The sequence below is a fragment of the Microcaecilia unicolor genome, chromosome 2 (genome assembly GCF_901765095.1).
Source record: "Microcaecilia unicolor chromosome 2, aMicUni1.1, whole genome shotgun sequence".
NCBI lineage: Eukaryota > Metazoa > Chordata > Amphibia > Gymnophiona > Siphonopidae > Microcaecilia > Microcaecilia unicolor.
In genome coordinates, this window is record NC_044032.1 from 212,283,449 (window position 1) to 212,303,491 (window position 20,043).

The following is a 20,043-nucleotide window of genomic DNA, read 5'->3' on the forward strand; positions in this document are numbered from 1 at the left end:
TAGAATCCAACTCCACCCTCCTAGGCCTGTTTTATTCTGTTCCAGGCTGCACTCTCATCTAGTTTGTATATAGTTTCAGGTTAATCTGGGTTAGGGTGTCATCATTGATAATACATTGAAACTATCTGCTCAGTGTGCAGCTGCGGCTAAGAAAACAAATAGAATGTTAGGTATTATTAGGAAAGGAATGGAAAACAAAAATTAGAATGTTATAATGATTTTGTATCGTTCCATTTTGCAATTCTGGTCACCACATCTCAAAAAAGATATAGTAGAATTAGAAAATGATAAAGGGAATGGGATGACTTCCCTATGAAGAAAAGCTAAAGTGGCTAGGGCCCTTCAACTTGGATAAGAGATGGCTGAGGAGAGATAAGATTGAGGTCTATAAAATACTGAGTGGAGTGCAATAGGTAGACATGAGTCGCTTGTTTACACTTTCAAAAATACTATAAGTAGAGGGCATGCTATGAAGTTACTAAGTAGTAAATTTAAACAAAAGTTAAAAAATATTTCTTCACTCAACGTGCAATTAAACTCGAATTCATTCCCAGAGATTGTAGTAAAAGGCAAAAACAGATAGCTTACCGTGGTTTAAAAAAGGTTTGGATAATTTCCTAAATGAAAAGTCCATAAACCATTATTAAGATGGACTTGGGAAAATCCACTGCTTGTTTCTAGGATAAGCAGCATAAAATCTGTTTTACTCTTTTGAAATCTTGCCACTGTTGGAAACAGGATACTGGGCTTGATGGACTTTTGGTCTGTCCCAGTATGGCTACACTTATGTTGGTTTGTTTATCCAAATTTCTGTTCCACACAATTCTACATTCTTGGCAGATTACAAAAATCACATACACAATCATGAAAACACATCTCCTGGACAACAAAACAAAATCTCTATACAAAGATTCATTGATAAATGATTGATCCAGGGTAGCCATGATCAGCCCTTCAACCCTATTTTCCCTTAGAGCATCTTACTTTTGCCAAATGCTTTTAAAAATAAAAGTTTTTAACTATTTCTGAAATAAAGCAATGTGTTGTGAATTTTAAGTGGTAAAATATTCCCTAATTTAGGCCCCACAGTTTGAAAAGGAGTAAGACAGAGACCTAACAAATTTGCTGATCGAAAACTTGGATCATCCAGTAAGTGCTTGTGCTCAGACCTTAAAGAACATGTAGGTTTTAAGAGTAGAAGCAAGCATAGATGGACCTGCATTATTCAGTCCTTTAAGATCAATGTAAGAACCTTGAATTCAATCTTATAAACAATTTACAGCCAGTGCAATGATGCTAACGTAGATGCTTTTAAAAAAAAAATCTTTATTTAAAACCAATAGGCATAATGAACAGCCAATAGCAAACAAATATTATATCAGCAAGAACGACAAGATTGAGAAGAAAAGGAAAATGCATACCAAAAGACATCACATGCCTTGCCCCCTATGCATAGAAGATACCGCTTTCCAACATCAAAATAAGGGAAGTCTAGGTTGGCAACTTCAAACCTTCAGTGTCCACCCCAACCACTGGTACATTTTGTGTGTGTGTATGTGTGTGTGTGTATATATATATATATATATATATATATATATGTGTGTGTGTGTGTGTGTGTATATATATACAGTATAGGCTATCCCACCGACATCCATCCTACCACTCACCCCATGTACGTCACTCCCCCTCCCCTGCTGTCTCAGATCCCAGGGACAAAAAGCCCCTCCCTGTGGCTGCAAGCGCAAGAAAGTTCACCACAGGACAACGTAACTTCGTTTGACCATGTGGTGGGACCACTGGTAAGTGAGAATTTCAAAGTTAAATAACTCCCTCATTTTAGCCATCCACTGTTGTGAAGGTAGAGGGTCTTCTGATAGCCAATACACTAGAATCACCTTTTTAATAAGAAGTATAGCATTATATATAAATCGATGTGGTGGTGTAGTCAACCCTTGTACTTCCAAAGAGTCTTGAGCCCCTAGTAGCAACGTCCCATAATCCCACTCTACCGAACAAGGTAGCGTAGCTTCAATATGACCAATAGCCTGATTCTAGATGGACAACTGAGAACACTCCAGAAAGGAATGGACATATGTACCAACTAGGTGTTTACATTTGAGACATACATCACTATCCCAGAGCCCTAACCAAGCTTCCTTAGTCCGAGTCAGATAGTATCTATGAAAGATTTGTACTGGGTGTCCTGCAAATTTGCAGATTTAACATAACTACCCAGAATGTCAAAAAGTGCTAAAAGTTGTTGTTCAGTAATCTGTTGGTTAAGGTCTGTCTGCTACCTCTCCAGTAGGGTGGTAAACCCTGAAACTTGGGTATCCAGCTTGATAAGTTTACTAGTTGGATACAGTGGCGTAGCCAGACAGCCAATTTTGGATGGGCCTGAGCCCAAAGTGGGTGGGCACAATATTTTCTCTGCCCTACCGCAAAATATAAATACATTAGCTAATAAGGATCCTCAAACTCTGTCAGCTGAAGACTTTCTCTGAAGGTGGCCAGAACTCCCTTTTACCAAACTTGACAGGCAGTAGCAACATCCGTAAACCACTGGTGCCAGCACCCTATGCGTGCTTAGCTGTCGGTGACTCAAGCATGCTGTCACTGACTGCAGAGCTTGGTAGAAGGAAGTTATGGCCGTCTTTGGAGGAAGTCCTCAGCTGGGGAGGCTTGGGATCCCTACCAGCTATACAGCAAGGGTCAGAACTGGTGTTAGACATGCTAGGGCCCCCTCCCTGATCCCCTCTCCTCCCTGCCTTCCCTCCAATTTCCCAACCTGCCATTACTGTCACACCAACAGACCCTCACCAAATACAGAACATGGGATCACGTATCAGAAATAAAAATATTTAGACAAAAATTGAACTCGGAACCCCAAAAAAGTTAAACTTAGCATGTACTTCAACACTGGAGAAATAAAATCAGAAATGCATTTCTTTTCTCCTGAACACGATACAAACACATTTGCTATGTAGATTTCCCAAAGCCAACATATTCCATTTAAAATATTCAAAATACATTGTTTTCTACCTTTGTGGTCTGGACATTGTATTTTTCCATCATGTTGGTTGCAGCTTCTTTTCTGCTTTCCTGTCTGTCATCTTCTAATTCTCTTTCAAGCGGCTGCTGTCCATTTGTCTTCTTTTACCTTCACTACACATGTTTCTGACATATTGACTTCTTATTTTTAGCTCTTTCCTCTCTTTTTTCTTCTTTCTGCCTTGCTGTCAACTCAAATTTCACCCTCTCACTGTTCTCCTCCTTTTTAGTTTACAGCTACCTATCAGATTTTCATCTTTATCTCTCACCTACTAGCTTTTCCATTTCCCCATCTCACTCCTTCCTCAGCCCTCCATTCCCTTTTATTACCATATTTCTATCCTTTGTAATCACTATCTTTTTATTTATTTCCTTGCCACCCTCTTCCTCTCCTTCCTGGCCTCTCCCACATGGTTCCACCATCTTCCTTCCCTCCACCCTTGTAGCCCAGCATCTGCTCCCTCTTTCTCCCCACCCCACTCTTGTAGCCTTACATCTCTCTTCCCTCCTGCCCTCTCCCCCATGTTCCAACATTTCTCCCTCTCTCTTCCCTCACTCCCACTGTCCGGCATCTCTCCATCACCCTTCTGCTCCTGAATCCAACATCTCCTCCTTTCTTCCCTCTCCACCTCCTGTGTTTTTCTCTCCCTCTCATTCACCCCCAGGTCCAATATATCTCCCTCTCTCCCACGTTCTACCATTTCTCCCTCTCTTGTGCCATGGGTCCAACACTTCTCTTCCCCCCTCCCCCCATGCAGCATTTTCTCTCTTCCTCCCTTCCACTGCTGTGCCATGTTCAACATTTCTGCCTCTCCCCCTCCCTTGTGCCCCATCCAACATCTCTTGCTTCCCCCTACATATCTCTTCCTGCTCTCCACCATCATGTCCAATTTTTCACCATCTATCTTCTCCTCCTCACCACCCCCTGTCCAACATTTACCGTCTCTCCCTCCCCACTACCCCCCTATGTCCAACATTTCTCCTTCTCTTGTCCCTCTCCCCTCCCCATGCAAGATTTTTAACTTTCTTACCCCTCTCTACCCTATGTCCCACAATTCTCTCTCTCTTGCCCCTCTCCACTTCATGCCCCCCCCCCCCATGCAGCATCTATCTTATGGAGACCTCCCCCCCCAACTCTCCCACTCTTCAATGGGGCACCACCCTTAAAAGGCTGAGCTCCGATCCTGCATCTCCCTCCCTCTGTCCCACTGCAGCGCTTCCCAGACGCTGCCTACCTACCACCACCACGATCCAGCATGTACCTCCCGTTTCAGCAGCAGCGGTAGCGATTCATGTAGCGATTCATGCTACTGCTGCTTCGTGCTAACCCGGAAGCGTCTCCTCTGCCAAGCGCCTGCGTCCTGCCCCAGCAGAAACAGGAAGTTGTAATAATGGGGGCGGGACGCTGCAGAGGAGACGCTTCCGGGTTAGCACGAAGCAGCAGCAGCATGAATTGCTACCGCTGGTCCGCGCTGCTGCTGAAACGGGAGGATCGTGGCGGTGGTAGGTAGGTATTGTCTGGGAAGCGCTGTAGTGGGACAGAGGGAGGGAGATGCAGGATTGGGGGAGCTCAGCCAGCCTGCTCCCTCTGCTGCCGTTCCAACAAAGGTGCTCTGCTGGGTGGGCCTGAACCCAAACTGGGTGGGCCTAGGCCCACCCAGGCCCACCCGTGGCTACGCCCCTGGTTGGATAGTTTGTTAAGAGAGGCTGGTATTTGGGTGAACATATTATCCAGCTTACCTAAAGTCCAATCCCCTGGCATGTCCTTGGACACGGTTTCCCAGTAATGTCTGAGCTGAAAATAGGGGGGGGGGAGGCATTGGGCAATCCCCATTCCTGTTGCACCTAGTGGAAAGCCAGGAAGCTGACCATCCCCAAGACCATCAGCTGATGTAAGGAGGAGCATCCCCTAGATGTCCATTCCCTGAATGCTAACCTGCCCCATCCCAGTGGAAAATTAGAATTGACCTCTAGTTGCAAAAAAGGAGATACATATACAGAGCGGCCTAGAAATTATGGCAGTGTTTTCAGGTGCAGAAATTTTGGACTGCTATTTTGAGCTATTTGACCTCCTTTTTGGGTTCTAGAATTGTGTGCTCCCTGGTTGGAATATTATTGGATAAATATGAGATCTTTGCGTTGCAGAGCAAATCAGAAAAGCAATTGATTCGTAAGGCTTGCATGGTTGGTAAAAGGCTGCTTTTAAGTCAATGGGTAGGGGATTCTCTCCCAGACTTCTGGCACTGGAGAAATAGATTACATGAGTTGATGTTATTTGAGCGACGGGCGGTAAGAGGTTCTCCCAAAAGGAGAAGAGGCTTTTTGGACATTTGGGGCCCATATATTCAGTCGCTACACACTCGGGGTAGAAGTATGGTAGTTAATTCCCTTTGATATTGGCTAGGATAGGTTTTGGATTACCGGTAGATTATGGGTAAGGATGGCACCTTCATGGGGGGGGGGGGGGGGGGTTGAAAGGGGGGAGGGGAGTAAATGGTGATTTTGTAGGCATATGTAATTGGGGAGGGGGAGTTTATGTTAGGTAGTGGTAACATTGAATTTGTCTTCAAAGTAGCCTTTGGGAGCATTTTTGAGTTTTAGTAATACTCAAATAGCATGGGAAGGGAAATCTTTAAGCACTCGCTTCATATCCTTTTATGCTCTTTCGGCCATGTCAGCCTTGTCTCTTAGTTCAGATAATTTAATAGTGCACAATGTTATTGATGTTTACATATTGATGAATCAGATCTAGATTTTTAAGTGGGGATGCCATATGACTAGGAGGAGGGCTGTGGCGGGGGGAGGTGTAGTTATGTTGGGCAATGAGGATAATACCTCGGGAGGGTAATAAGAGTTTGGACCCTTCAAGGTAATGATATTGTTTTTGGGGAGAGAGCATAGATTAGGTTGTATAGGGGGGAATGAGAATTGTTATACCACTTGGAACTAAGTGTGGGTAGGATATGAGGGGGGGAGGGGGGGTTAAAAAAATGTAAAATGTATGATGATAGATCGGATATCTCGTTACTTACTGGTTTGTTTTGATTTGGTGTTGGTAATATATTGAGAATGCTGATTGTTATGCTGACTTTATCATCAATAAAAACATTGGAAAATAAACCACTTAAACACAGATGATCAGAAGCAAAGGCCGGCGCTAGAGGCTGTTAGCGCCATACTAGCGCTGGCGTTTGCTACCGCCCCATGATCAGAGTCCCCGAGCGTGTGAAACAACACTGAACGCAACTAGCATGCAAATGCATGCAAAGCAGGGCTAAACATATTCATCCACAATGATCAGCGACCAGCGTGCCAAAGATTGGGTTGCTGGCTGCAGCAAAACCTGCGCCAGCTCCAAGCTGGCATTAGGGTTTGCAGATCATTGGGGAGGAATGGTGAGCCCTGTCCAGCATGCATTTGCATACTAGCAGGCCCCCATTCCCCCCAACAAAGCAAACCCAAAGACCCCCCCCCCCCCCCCAGCGACAGGGGGATGGAGGTTCGGCGGACCTCCGGTTTCCCCCCCCCCCCCCCCCAGGTTCAAGGAGGGCTGGAGATCTGGTGGGTCTCCAGCCCCCCCCCCCCCCCCCTATCTCCCCTCAGCATTTCAAAAAAAATCCCTGGTGGCCAATGGGTGACCGACCCCCCCCCCCCCCCCCCCCGACACAGTTCAGAGAGGGCTGGAGATCCGGTGGGTCTCCAGCCCCCCCCCAACCCCCCCAGCACTGGCAAGGTCCCTGGTGGTCCAGTGTCAATCCCCCACCCCCCTGCCTTGGGTTGGAGGAGGGAGGTAGCCTGCCTCCCTCCTCTTCCTTCGACGCCGCAAAATGGTGGCGCCCAGCCCTGCCCAGTGTATCCTGGGATGCGCTGGGCAAGGCTTCACACCATATAAGGGAGAAAACTCCCTTATATGGTGTGAAGCCCTGCCCGGCTCATCCCAGGCTACACTGGGCAGGCTGGGCACTGCCATGTTGCAGCATTGAAGGAAGAGGAGCGAGGCAGGCTACCTTCCTCCTCCAACCCAAAGTAGGGGGATGGGGGTGGGGGATTGACACTGGACCACCAGGGACCCTTGCCAATGCTGGCGGGTTAGGGGGGTGGGCTGGAGACCTACCGGATCTCTAGCCCTCCATGAACTGTGGGGGGGGTCGGTCACCCATTGGCCACCAGGGACTTTTTTTGAAATGCTGAGGGGAGTTAGGGGGGGGCTGGAGACCCACCAGATCTCCAGCCCTCCTGGGGGGGGGGAAGGGACCGGAGGTCCGCCCAACCTCCAGCCCCCTGTTGCTGGGGGGGGTCTTTGGGTTTGCTTTGTTGGGGGGAATGGGGGCCTGCTAGCATGCAAATGCATGCTGGACAGGGCTCACCATTCCTCCCCAATGGTCTGCAAACACTAATGCCAGTTGGTCGCCCACTGGGCCACCAGGGAATTTTTTTTTTTAATGCTGAACCGGGGGGGGAACTGGAGGTCCGCTGGTCCTCCAGCCCCCATTTTGCCTTGGTAGGGGTAGTTGGGATCTGGTGGTACCATTGACCTCCAGCCCCTGTGTTTGACAGGTTTGGGCTTTTGACAGCCCAGACCTGTCAAACAAGTGTGGGAGGATTGTGCTGAGCGCATGTTATCTCTTATATGATACCTATACACTTAATAACCTACTATTACATTGTTCATTTATACTTTCTGAACTGTAGCCTACCCTACGATTATGTGTAAGCCACATTGAGCCTACAACTAGTGGGAAAATGTGGGGTATAAATGTATTAAATAAATAAATAAATTATGTGTATGTTTAATTGGCAGCTGCAAGTCTTTAAATACATTTTTGGAATTTGTTTTTTTAAAGTGCTATATAATTCTGAAGTTTAAAAAAATATAAATTTGCATTTCTCTTTTTTAATGGTAGACAAAATATAAGGATGTAAAGGCAAGAAATGCACAGTTATTGAAGATGCTACAGGAAGGGGAAAGTAAGTATTTTAACTACTGTATCTATGTCTTGAGTAGAGAGGTGTAGCCGTGTTAGTCCACTTTAAAAGGTAATCAATAGAAATAAAACAGATCGGAAATAAGCAAATGTTGGTAGATGACAGTATATATGAGCGAAACATCAAAGCATTTCAGTGACTGTCTTGAAACAGAGTGATTCATACTTATGAAAAATTAAAATTTGGAGTGGAAGAACTACAAAAGTCATTTCTGTTTCTATAAAATGGCTCTACAAAACAGAAGATCTTGACTAGTGGCTTGCTTGCAATTAATGTACGGAGTCTCTGTCTCACTGTTCCTCCATTTTGTCATCTTCCAAACCCTAATAGGTTCCTCTCTAGAATCTGTTTGGGGCCTGAGTTTTTAACAGGATGTCTGAGAGGCAAAAAGATACCTCTATGCCATTATAAAATAACCAAAGCCCCAACAGTTCACAAAAACTAATGCACACATTTGCACCTGTTCTAAAATTGGTGTAAATGTATGCAGGTACTAATGTATTAAATATGTATGTATAATGCAATGCTGCTCCTGCTCCACCCAAGAATGCCTACAGTTAGCATGCTTATAGGTATGCCCATGTTGTTGCTATGCATTTTTATAAAAAGTATTTTTTGTGGATAAAGCTAAGTTACTCACCTGTAGCAGATGTTGTCTGAGGACAGCAGGACTAGTATTCTCACAGATGGGTGACATCCCTCAATGGAACCCTGGTGTGGACGCTACCCAGTGTTCTTATACCTTTTAAAAGCGTTTGGTAAGGGATTTACCTAATATGTGTCCTTGGATTTGTTTGATGATTGGAGAACTTTACACCTCACAGAAAAAGACTTCACACACCTCTTGAGAGCACATTCCACACAATCCCGCTTTGATTATTTATTGGCATCTAGTGCATTATTAACTCATATTACTAAGGTACAGATTGGACCATACACTGTGTCAGCTCATGCTGTTGTCTGGATGGAATGGCATATCTGCAGGGTTGAGAAAGGTGGTTATAGATGGATCATCTCACTTGCTCTTTATAAAGATCCTAAATTCATAGAACGCCTAATTAGGGTTCTGGCGGAATTACCAGCTTAATAATCAGGCACCTGAGGATAACTCAATTTTATATTAGGAAATGACAAAGCTGTGCTTCGCAGAGAGATAGTTAGTTTAGTTATGTTAAAAAAGTGAGGGATCAGGAGCTCATTAGACTGGAACATCAACTAAAGATAATTCGTATTCGTTATGGAACTTCTCACAGCATTGTGGACAAGCAACAGCTTTTAGAAACACAAGCCACATCGAATGAATTGATCCACCAGAGGGCACTTAAATCCTAAGACTTATATAAATTACACCTATACAAAATGGAAATAAAGGGGGTAAACTCCTCGCCCATTTAGTAACCACTAACAAGGGGCCAAAAAAGATTTTAACAAGTCACTTAACCCTCTATTACCCCAGGTGCAAAAAATAAGTACCGGTATATAATATGTAGACCGCTTTGATTGTAACCACAGAAAGGTGGTATATACTAAGTCCCATCCCCTTTCCCTAAAAGCTTCAGATGGGGCAAGAGTACATACAGATGAAAAGGTATGCAATATTTTCTGTGACTATTATGAAAAATTGTATCCTTCCCTCCCCCCCTCCCCCAGCAAAAGAAGGGTTGCAAGGCTAGATGTATTTAGATGGTTTATAACGTCCACATATCACAGTGGAGGGTAGACATATGTTAAGTTCCCCAATCAAACCGGAAGAGGTAGAATGGGCAATTCGGCAAAATCCTTTGTCAAAGACACCAGGACCAGATGATTTTCATGCCAAATACGTTATTGGGCGCAGAGGTAGTTGACCACCTTCCTAAGGTATTTAATACAGTAATGGATAGAGAATCACATTGCCTGAACATCTTAATGTGACACAATTTATTATTGTACTAAAACCAGGCAATGAGCCTATTCTCCTAGAATTATATTGTCTAATATCTCTTGAATTATGAGGTAAAACGTATGGCAAAACTCATGGCCAATCGATTGGCAAAGGTGTTGCCTTGTTTGATTCATAAGAAGGTTTTGTTAGGGATAGAACATTAACTAAAAATATGAGGAAAATTCTGACGTCCCTGGTGTACAGGGAGCGAACTCGGCAGGCGCCATTAAGTAAACAAATCACTGCATTGAGCTAGAAAGTTTTCTTCAGATTGAGGCAGTTTCGAGCTAATAGATCATCATTACTGTTACAGAATTTTAGAATTCTGGTACAAGCAATTTTGTTGTCGCAATTGTGTTATTGTAATGTGCTATATCAGAATATTTCATCTAAATCACAAAAAAGGCTACAGTTGTTGCAAAATACAGATCCCAGATTGTTTTTTTTGTAAAGGGAAGTACGATACGAGAGTGTTATGCCGCTCTTGAAGACTTTACATTGGCCGCCAATTCAGAAACGTATTGAGTTTAAACTAGCCTGTTTGGTTTTTAAATCATTTTGGGCAAAATTCAGAGGGTCTTGGAGAATTACTTCAGATTCCCTCTTCAGTATATTCTTCTTGTTTTACCTGTACTTTAAAAATTGGGTTCCCTTCTTAACTGTGATTATGAAGGCTCTTTTGCATTCCAAGGGGCACGAGATTAGAATAGATTGCCTGGGATGTAAGAAGATTACCTACATATTACCATTTTAGGAAAGGTTTGAAGACATTTTTGTTTGATTTTAAATGAAGTTTAACGGGGCAGTAATGTCATTTTTTGTGAATTCTGTTTGAAGTATTATAATTTCAACTATGCTTTGCTGTATGATTTGTATATTCCTCTAATGATGAGACTCTATATTGTTAACGGCAGCAAACCTTCTGGAGGATGCAAGCAGTATACAAAACCTTTATAGTATAATATAGTTTAATCCAGCTTTGACGCAGAAAAAGCGTTTGATCGGTTGCATTAGGAATTTGTTTGCCGCTCTGGACAAATGTGGCATCACTGGTCATTTGGTATATATGATCAAGGCTTTATACAGTTCACCACAGGCTACCATATTAGTGAATGGCCTACAATCGGGTAATACCCCATATGCCATAGGCCACAATGGGGATGTCCTTTGTTGCCCCTACTATTTGTTCTCACTCTGGATCCTTTAAAACAGGACATCCATTCCAATCCAGAAAAATAAGATTTTCATATAGGAACTCATACTTTTAAAGTAGTGGCCTTTTCTGATAACATTGTAGTGTACTTGACCAACCCACAACGATCTGTTGATATACTTTTGGAAAGTATTAAAGAATATGAAGACTATGCAGGTTTTAAGCTAAACTTAGCAAAGTTAGAAGCCTTGCCATTCTCAGATTCAATGAGGAGAAGTTGGGGGACATTTCCTTTACAGTGAGCATCCCATTTGTTTAAATATTTGGGCATTCAATTAACAACTTCCACCCCAAAACTTTATTCCCTAAATGTTGCTAAATTATTAATTACTACAGAGGGACAAATGGAAAGTTGGGAGGCTTTGCCACTGTCATTGGCAGGTAGAATATTCTTACTCATATGTTAATCTTCCCCAAATGGCTTGTGTTCAAGACCGCTTACTAATTTTGTAGCTGCCCTCTGAACCGACTGCATCCTGTTTATCTTTGCGTAGGTGCGGTCTCCAGAACTGCACACAGTACTCTAAATGGGGCCTCACCATAGACTTATACAAGGGCACTATCACCTACTTTTTCCTGCTGGTCATCCCTTTGTTTATGCACCCAAGCATCCTTCTGGCTTTGACCGTCGCTTTTTCTACCAGTTTGGAAGCTTTAAGGTCATCAGAGACAATCACCCCCAAGTCCTGCTCTTCCTTCGTACACAGAAGCACGTCACCCCCTATATTGTACTGTTCCCTCAGATTCTTGTGACCCAAGTGCATGACCCTGCATTTTTTAGCATTAAATTATAGTTGCCAAATATTGGTCCATTCCTCCAGCTTAACTAGGTCCTTCCTCATGTCATCCACACCCTCAGGGTGTCCACAATGTTGCAGAGTTTGGTATCATCCGCAAAGAGACAAACCTTACCAGACGGCCCTTCCACAATATTGCTCACAAAGATGCTAAAAGGAGCCGGCCCAAGGACAGATCCCTGCGGTACTTCACTGATAACATCCCTTTCTTCAGAGCAAGCTCCATTTACCACTACCCTCTGTTTCCTTCCATTCAACCAATTTTTAACCCAGTTACTCTAGGTCCCATACTGAGGGCACTCAATTTATTTATCAGTCGCCTTTGAGGAACCATGTCAAAGGCTTTGCTGAAATCGATGTATACCACATCTAGCGCCCCTCAACTGTTTGGTCACCCAGTCAAAGAAGTCAGTCAGATTCTGACACGACCTGCCACTTGTTAAGCCATTCTGCCTCGGTCCTGCATTCTAACTGCATTCCATTCAGTTAGAGAAATCCCACAATCCTCCGCTTTAGTAGCGTTTCCATTAGCTTACTCACCACCAAGGTCAGATTGACCGGCCTGTAATTCCCAACCTCCTTCTTACTTCCACTCTTGAGGTAGATTAACACTGTTTATGCTTTGCCTAGCAAAATTTAGAAAACAAACCTAAACTGAAATTTTTATTCCTTTTAGGTAATTGGATGTAGGGTGGAATGGGTCTCCCTAATTTGCGTTTATATAACAATACTTGTTTGTTGAAGTGTATTAGGGATTGGCTCTTTCATAGTCCACAGTATACCCCATTGGACTTGGAAATGGCTTATTTTGCCCCTTATAACTTTTTCTCACTGTTACAAGCCCTGATTAGGAAATATCTGTATCAGTTGGTTCATAGTATTCTTTGCATTTTGAGAGATGAATGGAGAACACTAGGACAGCAATTTGGGAGAAACCCTTTCATTTAGTGATTTGCTTTCCATTTGGGGCAACATAGCATTTGGACCAGGCACAGATAACATAGCATTTCTAACTTGGGAACAGTCTGAGCTAATATTCTTAGAATACATTATTACTGGAGAAGAACTGCTATTAATCTTTGAGGAACTCTAACTTCATATAGGAGAGCACTGGGGAAACAGATTTGCTTTTTGTCAGTTGCAACATTATATATGCTCTTTAGATTGGAACCTCTTAACACTATATTATCATATAAGAGATAAATTTGAGGGTGGTCTTTAATGAAATCTCAGAGAAGGATGTTTCTATTTTGGGACTGCACTAAGTGCTTTATGTAACCCCCCTGTTGTATGGGGTTACTGAGAGGATAGAGCCCTGGTAGAAGGTCACTGGGGGGAGTATCCTGGAAGTCCCTGGGTAGAAGGTAAGACCAGTCTTAGGGGACGGGTTAGGGAATAAAATGTAGCAAGATGGTGCTGCAGAGGGGATGAGTGACATGTTGGGAGGAGTTAGGAGGTGATAAAAGGATTACCATGTGCCGGCACATAGTCTTTTGGTGGTCCAAAATTCCCCTGACATTAGATCGGTGGAGAGAGAAATGTGAGTCTCTGGTTAAGAACTGGCAACCTGTGGGTTTGCAGAAGGAGAGAAGTCATAGTCCAGATGGTCAGAAACTGTCAGAAAGTTCTGTCAAGGGGACTACTTCCAGGAGCTGGAGATGAGAACTGGGGAGAGTTCCATCTCATAGAGGAGCCGGGACATCAGAATCCAGAACCCATGAGCAGGAGGCGGAAAACCCGTGAGGGATCAACTGCTGATTGGAAGGGATGGATGAGGAGAGGCGCTGTACAAAGTGTATATACAGGTATTTCTGATCTGCATTCCTGTAAATATTCTGCCAAAATCAAGTCAAGATTATATTGGACTGTTATTTATTTCATTGGTTTCAACTGTCTGAGCTGCTGGTTGCAGAAGTTAATAAAAGTTCCAGTTGTTTTTCATATAAATCATTGAACAGTGGAGTGATTTAATCCTGAAAAGTGCCTTGGGGACCAAGGGCTCTCAGGGTCGTTCTAACTAATCGCCAACTTGCATCTCACAGGAAATTTGAAGCAGAGACTGAGTTCCTGGGAGGATAAGAGGGTCTCCAAACCCCCTAAACACTTATTTTTCCCAGGTGGAGGCATCATGCATCAACTGTGAGGTGAAAGGGTCCGAAGGAGTCTGCCCGTTGAGAAGGCTTCCCTCCCGCTCAGACCCTGGACCTGAGGAAACGCTGGAAAGGGGGCATTTCATTTATAAATTACAGGATGTTAGAGATACGGGGGAGGTTAAGCAACAATGGAAACAAGACCTTGGTAATGGACTGGGAGACTGGGTGCTATTATACAAGGCTTACTTCCAATGGTGGTCTTAGGGAATGTTATTTTTGCATGCTTCTCTACCCCTGACACAGCTTAGCGAAATGAGGGGCTCCTTGTTGGATATTTCATCCAGTACCAGCTGGACTGTATGCATGCATTGAAGACTTCAGAGTTAGGTTTGCTTTCTGCTGTTTTTGTGTGTTTCAGAGCACTTCTCCCAGTACAGTTGGCTTTTGCATACACACTGGCTTGTGGTGACTATTTTTTTTTTTTTTTTGCTTGATATACTGTGACCCAGTGGCGTAGCCAGACAGCCAATTTTGGGTGGGCCTGAGCCTAAAGTGGGTGGGCACAAAATTATCACTGCTCCGCCATACCTCCACCTCAAAATATAAATACTTTAGCTAATGAGGATCCTCAAGCTTTGTTAGCTGAAGACTTTCTCCAACGGCAATTAATACCAATCGATCCAGCACTTTTCTTCCTTCCACGCCTCCAGTCTATGGTCTGGCACCTCTCCCTAGCTCCACCCCACTGACAATTAATACCTTTAAATAAATTTAGTTATTAGATATGCATCATATGTCAAAGAATAAAGTGGTTGATCAAAGCATCAATCAAAGCGACAATCGCTCAACTGCAAAACACTATGCACAAATTTGTGCAAAAACACACTCAGAACCTTACTGTACCATAAATATTACACTGGGCAGACCCTAATACACCAATATACCGATACAGAAAATGCAGACCGTCAACAATATGAAACAAGGGATCATATCACAATTCTCATGTAGAGCCACAAAACACCTTTTAGGGTGGATAGTGTTCACAATGAGCTCCTTTTATTAACGACCATATATAGATCCTTCAAGAGGTAGTGTGTCATGATTTAGGCTCTACACCCTTTCTGATGTTTTGGTGCCACCTCAGTAAGGCCAATACACAAATACTCCACTGCAAAACACTATACACAAACTTGTGCAAAAACACACTTATAACCTTACCAAACCATAACAGCACTAATTCCAAGGACAGGACGAGCTACAACCTTATGCGTGGAAAGGCAGCACTATAATTACACCGGGCTCTAAAACACCAGTACACAACCTAGTGAAACAAAACAAAACAAAAAAGGCTGCAAATACTACACGCTAGCAGAATACTGCACCTTGATCACACATGAAAAACACATGACACAACAGATATGAAGGCAAATTTCTGAACTGGAAAGTTATCTCAAGAAGTCAGACTCAGCATGCAGCAATACTAAAAAAAACTGAAACTTACATGCAAAATATCACAGATGCACATTTCCAAAAGCTGACATATTCCAATTAATAAATTCTGAATTAAAAAATGTTTTCTACCTTTGTTGTCTGATCATTTAGTTTTTCTATTCGCGTTGGTCCCAGTGTCTTCTGTTTTATGCAGTGTCTTCTTTCTATTTGATATTTTTTCACTCACCATGTCCACCATCCTCCTGTGTCCTTATGTTTTCTGCCCCTGCCCTCCCCTCATCCATGTCCAGCAATTTCCTCTGTCCCCTTCCCTCCAGCAATGTTCTCCCCCCCCGCCCTCCTCTCCATGTCCAGCGAGTCTTCCTGCCCTCCCTCAGCTCCCCAAAAGCCCTCCAAATCCTCTCCATTCCCCCCTCCCCTCCCACCCATGGCCAGCGAGTCTCCCTGCCCTCCCTCAGTTCCCCAAAAGCCCTCCGAGTCCTCTCCGTCCCCCCTCCCCTCCCACCCATGGCCAGTGAGTCTCCCTGCCCTCCCTAAGTTCCCCAAAAGCCCTCCGAATCCTCTCCGTTCCCCCCTCCCCTCCCACCCATGGCCAGCGAGTCTCCCTGCCCTCCCTGTTCCCCAAAAGCCCTCCGAATCCTCTCCGTCTCCCCCTCCCATCCCACCCATGGCCAGCGAGTCTCCCTACCCTCCCTCAGCTCCCCAAAAGCCCTCCGAATCCTCTCCGTTCCCCCCTTCCCTCCCATCCCACCCATGGCCAGCGAGTCTCCCTGCCCTCCCTCAGTTCCCCAAAAGCCCTCCGAGTCCTCTCCGTCCCCCCTCCCCTCCCACCCATGGCCAGTGAGTCTCCCTGCCCTCCCTAAGTTCCCCAAAAGCCCTCCAAATCCTCTCCGTTCCCCCCTCCCCTCCCACCCATGGCCAGCGAGTCTCCCTGCCCTCCCTGTTCCCCAAAAGTCCTCCGAATCCTCTCCGTCCCACCCTCCCATCCCACCCATGGCCAGCGAGTCTCCCTGCCCTCCCTCAGCTCCCCAAAAGCCCTCTGAATCCTCTCCGTTCCCCCCTCCCCTCCCATCCCACCCATGGCCAGCGAGTCTCCCTGCCCTCCCTCAGCTCCCCAAAAGCCCTCCGAGTCCTCTCCGTCCCCCCCGCACACGAACCTGGCCTTTTTCTTTCAGTAGCAGCGAGCGACGTGAAGGCACTGCAACGCTCGCCAGCTTCATGTTCTCCCTTTCCTCTTCACACAGTGTTCGTCCCGCCTTCGCGGAAACAGGAAATACGTCATCGTAAAGGCGGGACGGACACTGAGTGAAGAGGAAAGGGAGAACTTGAAGCAGTGTCTTCACGTCGGTCGCTGCTTAAACAAAAACGACAGGTTAAAAACATTTGCGGGGGGGGGGGGCGACGGACGGACGGAACTGAGGGGGGAACGGAGGAGGAGCGGAGGAAGTCTGACGGTTGGGCGAGGGAGGGAAGGAGGAATGCCACGACTCGGGGTGCACCATTCCTGGGTGGGCCTTGGGCTTAAGTGGGTGGGCCTAGGCCCACCCGTGCCTACGCCCCTGCTGTGACCATTCACACTTTTGAGAACACTGGAACTGGCTGAGATTCCTGATCCTGCTGCTGCCAAGGACGGGAGCACAGAGACTGGGACTGCTGCTGAAGGCAGAAAGAGGGAGTGAACCTGCACCTTTGAGTGTAGTAGGAACTCCTCCTATTCCATCCCCCCTCCAGAAAACTGCAGAGTTGATGAAGTCTGTCACCTCTTCTACCTTATCCCCAAAAATGCAATAATCGTATCTAAAAAGACCTTCTATTCCTCCATAATTGATAGGGACATTTCTAACACTAGTAAACTTTTTCAAATAATTAATAAACTGATACTGCTTACAGTCACTTAACCCTCCATTGCCCCATGTAAGCCGCATTGAGCCTGCCATCAGTGGAAAAGCGCGGGGTACAAATGTAACAAAAATTAAAAAAACATTTATAATAGGTCAGGGGATGCTACTCCCACAGCCACTCAATTGGCAAATTATTTCATTCTAAAAATTAAAACTTGGTTATTCCAGAAACACTTTGGGTCAACGTCAGGAAAACTAGCCCCACATCTACACAAGACACGGAAGATGAAACACGAAACCACCTGCTAAACCTAGCAGAACACTCACATGGAACCTAACCTTGTCCTGATAAAAATGGTGAAGGGTCTGCATTATAGACCGAGTTCCAAAGAATATCGAGTTTCATATTAAATATGATCTTAAATAAACAATTATGCTCAACCATATCTAGCTAGTTAATAAGATGTAATGTAATATTGTTTATTCTATACTGAACAGTTCCACTGTGTTATTACTAATTAATGTTAGCTAATCTTTTGATAACATACTTTTAAATCTAAACTACTTAGAACTTGTTGGTAAAGTGGGTTATAAATGCCAAATTAAATTTAAATTAAAACAATCTTTTTACAATACATATGATAGGACTGTTAAATTGAATCTGCAAGCTCCTTTTATAGCAGATTGTTGCTCAACAGATCAAATTTTGAGTGTCTTCCCTCAAAAATCAGTGGAAGAATCAAATAGCTTGTGCAATAAATTTGCAAAGTCTTACTGCACACTTGATAGTTGTTCCACATATCTAATGAAGTGGCACCATCCGAATTTAAGATTGCCTTTTTTCATTGGCAAAATGGAATGTTGTGGCCCACTTACTAAATTCCAACAAATTTTAGTTTCTAAAGCATGTATCATTGGCAAAAAATGTATATTGCAACATTGAGTGTTGGACCACTTACCTACTTTTTGGCAAGGGAGGAATACTTTTCACACCATGATGGTAACAGAATCTCAAAAATGCTTGTCTTATGGCTAAACGTAAGGAATTTTTTTGGGCTATCTGAGGGGATTATATTCAACAGCTTCCTTTGCAGGATGCAGTCTCGTTCTCAATGATTTGAATTTATAACTATTCTGATCATGTGACTCTGGGATCTTTTGTTGGATTGGGGCAGAAAGGGGAGTGGGGGGTTGAGGGATTTGTCTGGGTTGTATTTTGTATTCTGCTGTTCATGTTAAGAATCTGATGGAGAGTTATAAGAGCCCAAACTCTCTACAGTCATTTGACTATTGTCGATTTTACTGTTGTCATATTGCTCTCATCTTTGCTTTGTTTTTCTAATTACAATAAAAACATTGAACCTAAATAACCTGAAAATTTTGTAGTTTTAATGGGAGTTGCATCAGCTTGCAGAGTCTGAGATTTCTATGCCGATAGTGATTTATCTACTTTACATAAAATTCCATCAAAACAGGGTGGTACTCTGTCTTGCACACCATCCTTAATTCCTGCCTAAGATACTATGGTACTTATTTTAGAAGCACTGTTTGGGTTTCAGACATCTATAAACCAGCATATAGACATCCATATTGTACGAATATCAATTTCACAAAGCCAGGATACGAATGTCAAAACTGAAGAACAATCTTCTGGCTGTAATGGCCTCTTTTACTTCCCCTTTTACCCTGCTGGCTGATGTTTTCTCTTCTTTCCACCTTTGCAAATACGTGGAATGCTTCTAGACTGGGCTTCCAAGATGATATGTTTGAATAACATCTATGCCTGATTGAGTGTCCTAACCTTTGCAGCCGATCCTTTTAGTTTCTTTTTAACCATTTTCCTAATTTTATTATAGTCGCCTTTTCAAAAATTAAATGCAGCTACAGTAGATTTCTTTTGTAGGTTCATCCCAGGTAGCAGCTCAAACTTAATCATGTTGTGATCACTATTTCCCAGGGGACCCAACACCGCCACCTCTCGCACTATGCCCTGCATGCCACCAAGGACCAGATCCAAAATGGCTCCCCCTCTCATCGGTTCCTGGACCAGCTGCTCCAAGAAGCAGTCGTTTATTACATCTAGAAATTTTATCTCCCTGGCACTCCCTAATATAACATTTATCCATTCAATATCAGGGTAGTTGAAATCACCCATTATATTATAGCATTGCCCATTTTGCCAGCTTTCCTAATCTCTGTAAACATTTCTTCATCCGTCTGTTCGTTCTGTCCCAGCAGACGGTAGTACAGCCCTACAAGAATACTCCTTCCCTTCACACATGGAATTTCTATCCATAATGATTCCACACTGCTATCTGTGTCAAGTGGAATGTTTATTTTATTTGACTCAATTCCCTCTTTAACATATAGCGCACCCCCCCCCCCCCCATGTGATCCTCTCTATCATTGTGATACAATTTATACCCTGTTAACACAATGTCCCATTCATTGTCCTCTTTCCACCAAGTCTCCTAGATGCCTGTTATATCTACCTCATCATTTAGTGCTATATAGTCTAACTCTCCCATCTTATTTTTTAGTCTTCTAGAATTTATATACAGGCACTTCAAATTGTGTTTTTTCTTTTGATCTACAAGGTGCTTAGAAATTGAAGGGGATAATGCGCATCCTTTATCCTTCTCTCTCATTAAGCACACCTGGCTTTAAACATTGTTGAAACCTCTCT

The 20,043-nt window shown here is 43.9% G+C and overlaps 1 protein-coding gene across 1 annotated transcript in view; it reads left to right on the forward strand.

The window, feature by feature from the left end:
- Positions 1 to 20,043, forward strand: part of GKAP1 (G kinase anchoring protein 1) — a 282,106-nt gene that overhangs the window by 212,888 nt on the left and 49,175 nt on the right. Inside the window, exon 9 of the mRNA XM_030193693.1 lies at positions 7,956 to 8,019. Within this exon, the coding sequence (XP_030049553.1) occupies positions 7,956 to 8,019 (64 nt within the window). The remainder of the gene's footprint in view (positions 1 to 7,955; positions 8,020 to 20,043) is intronic.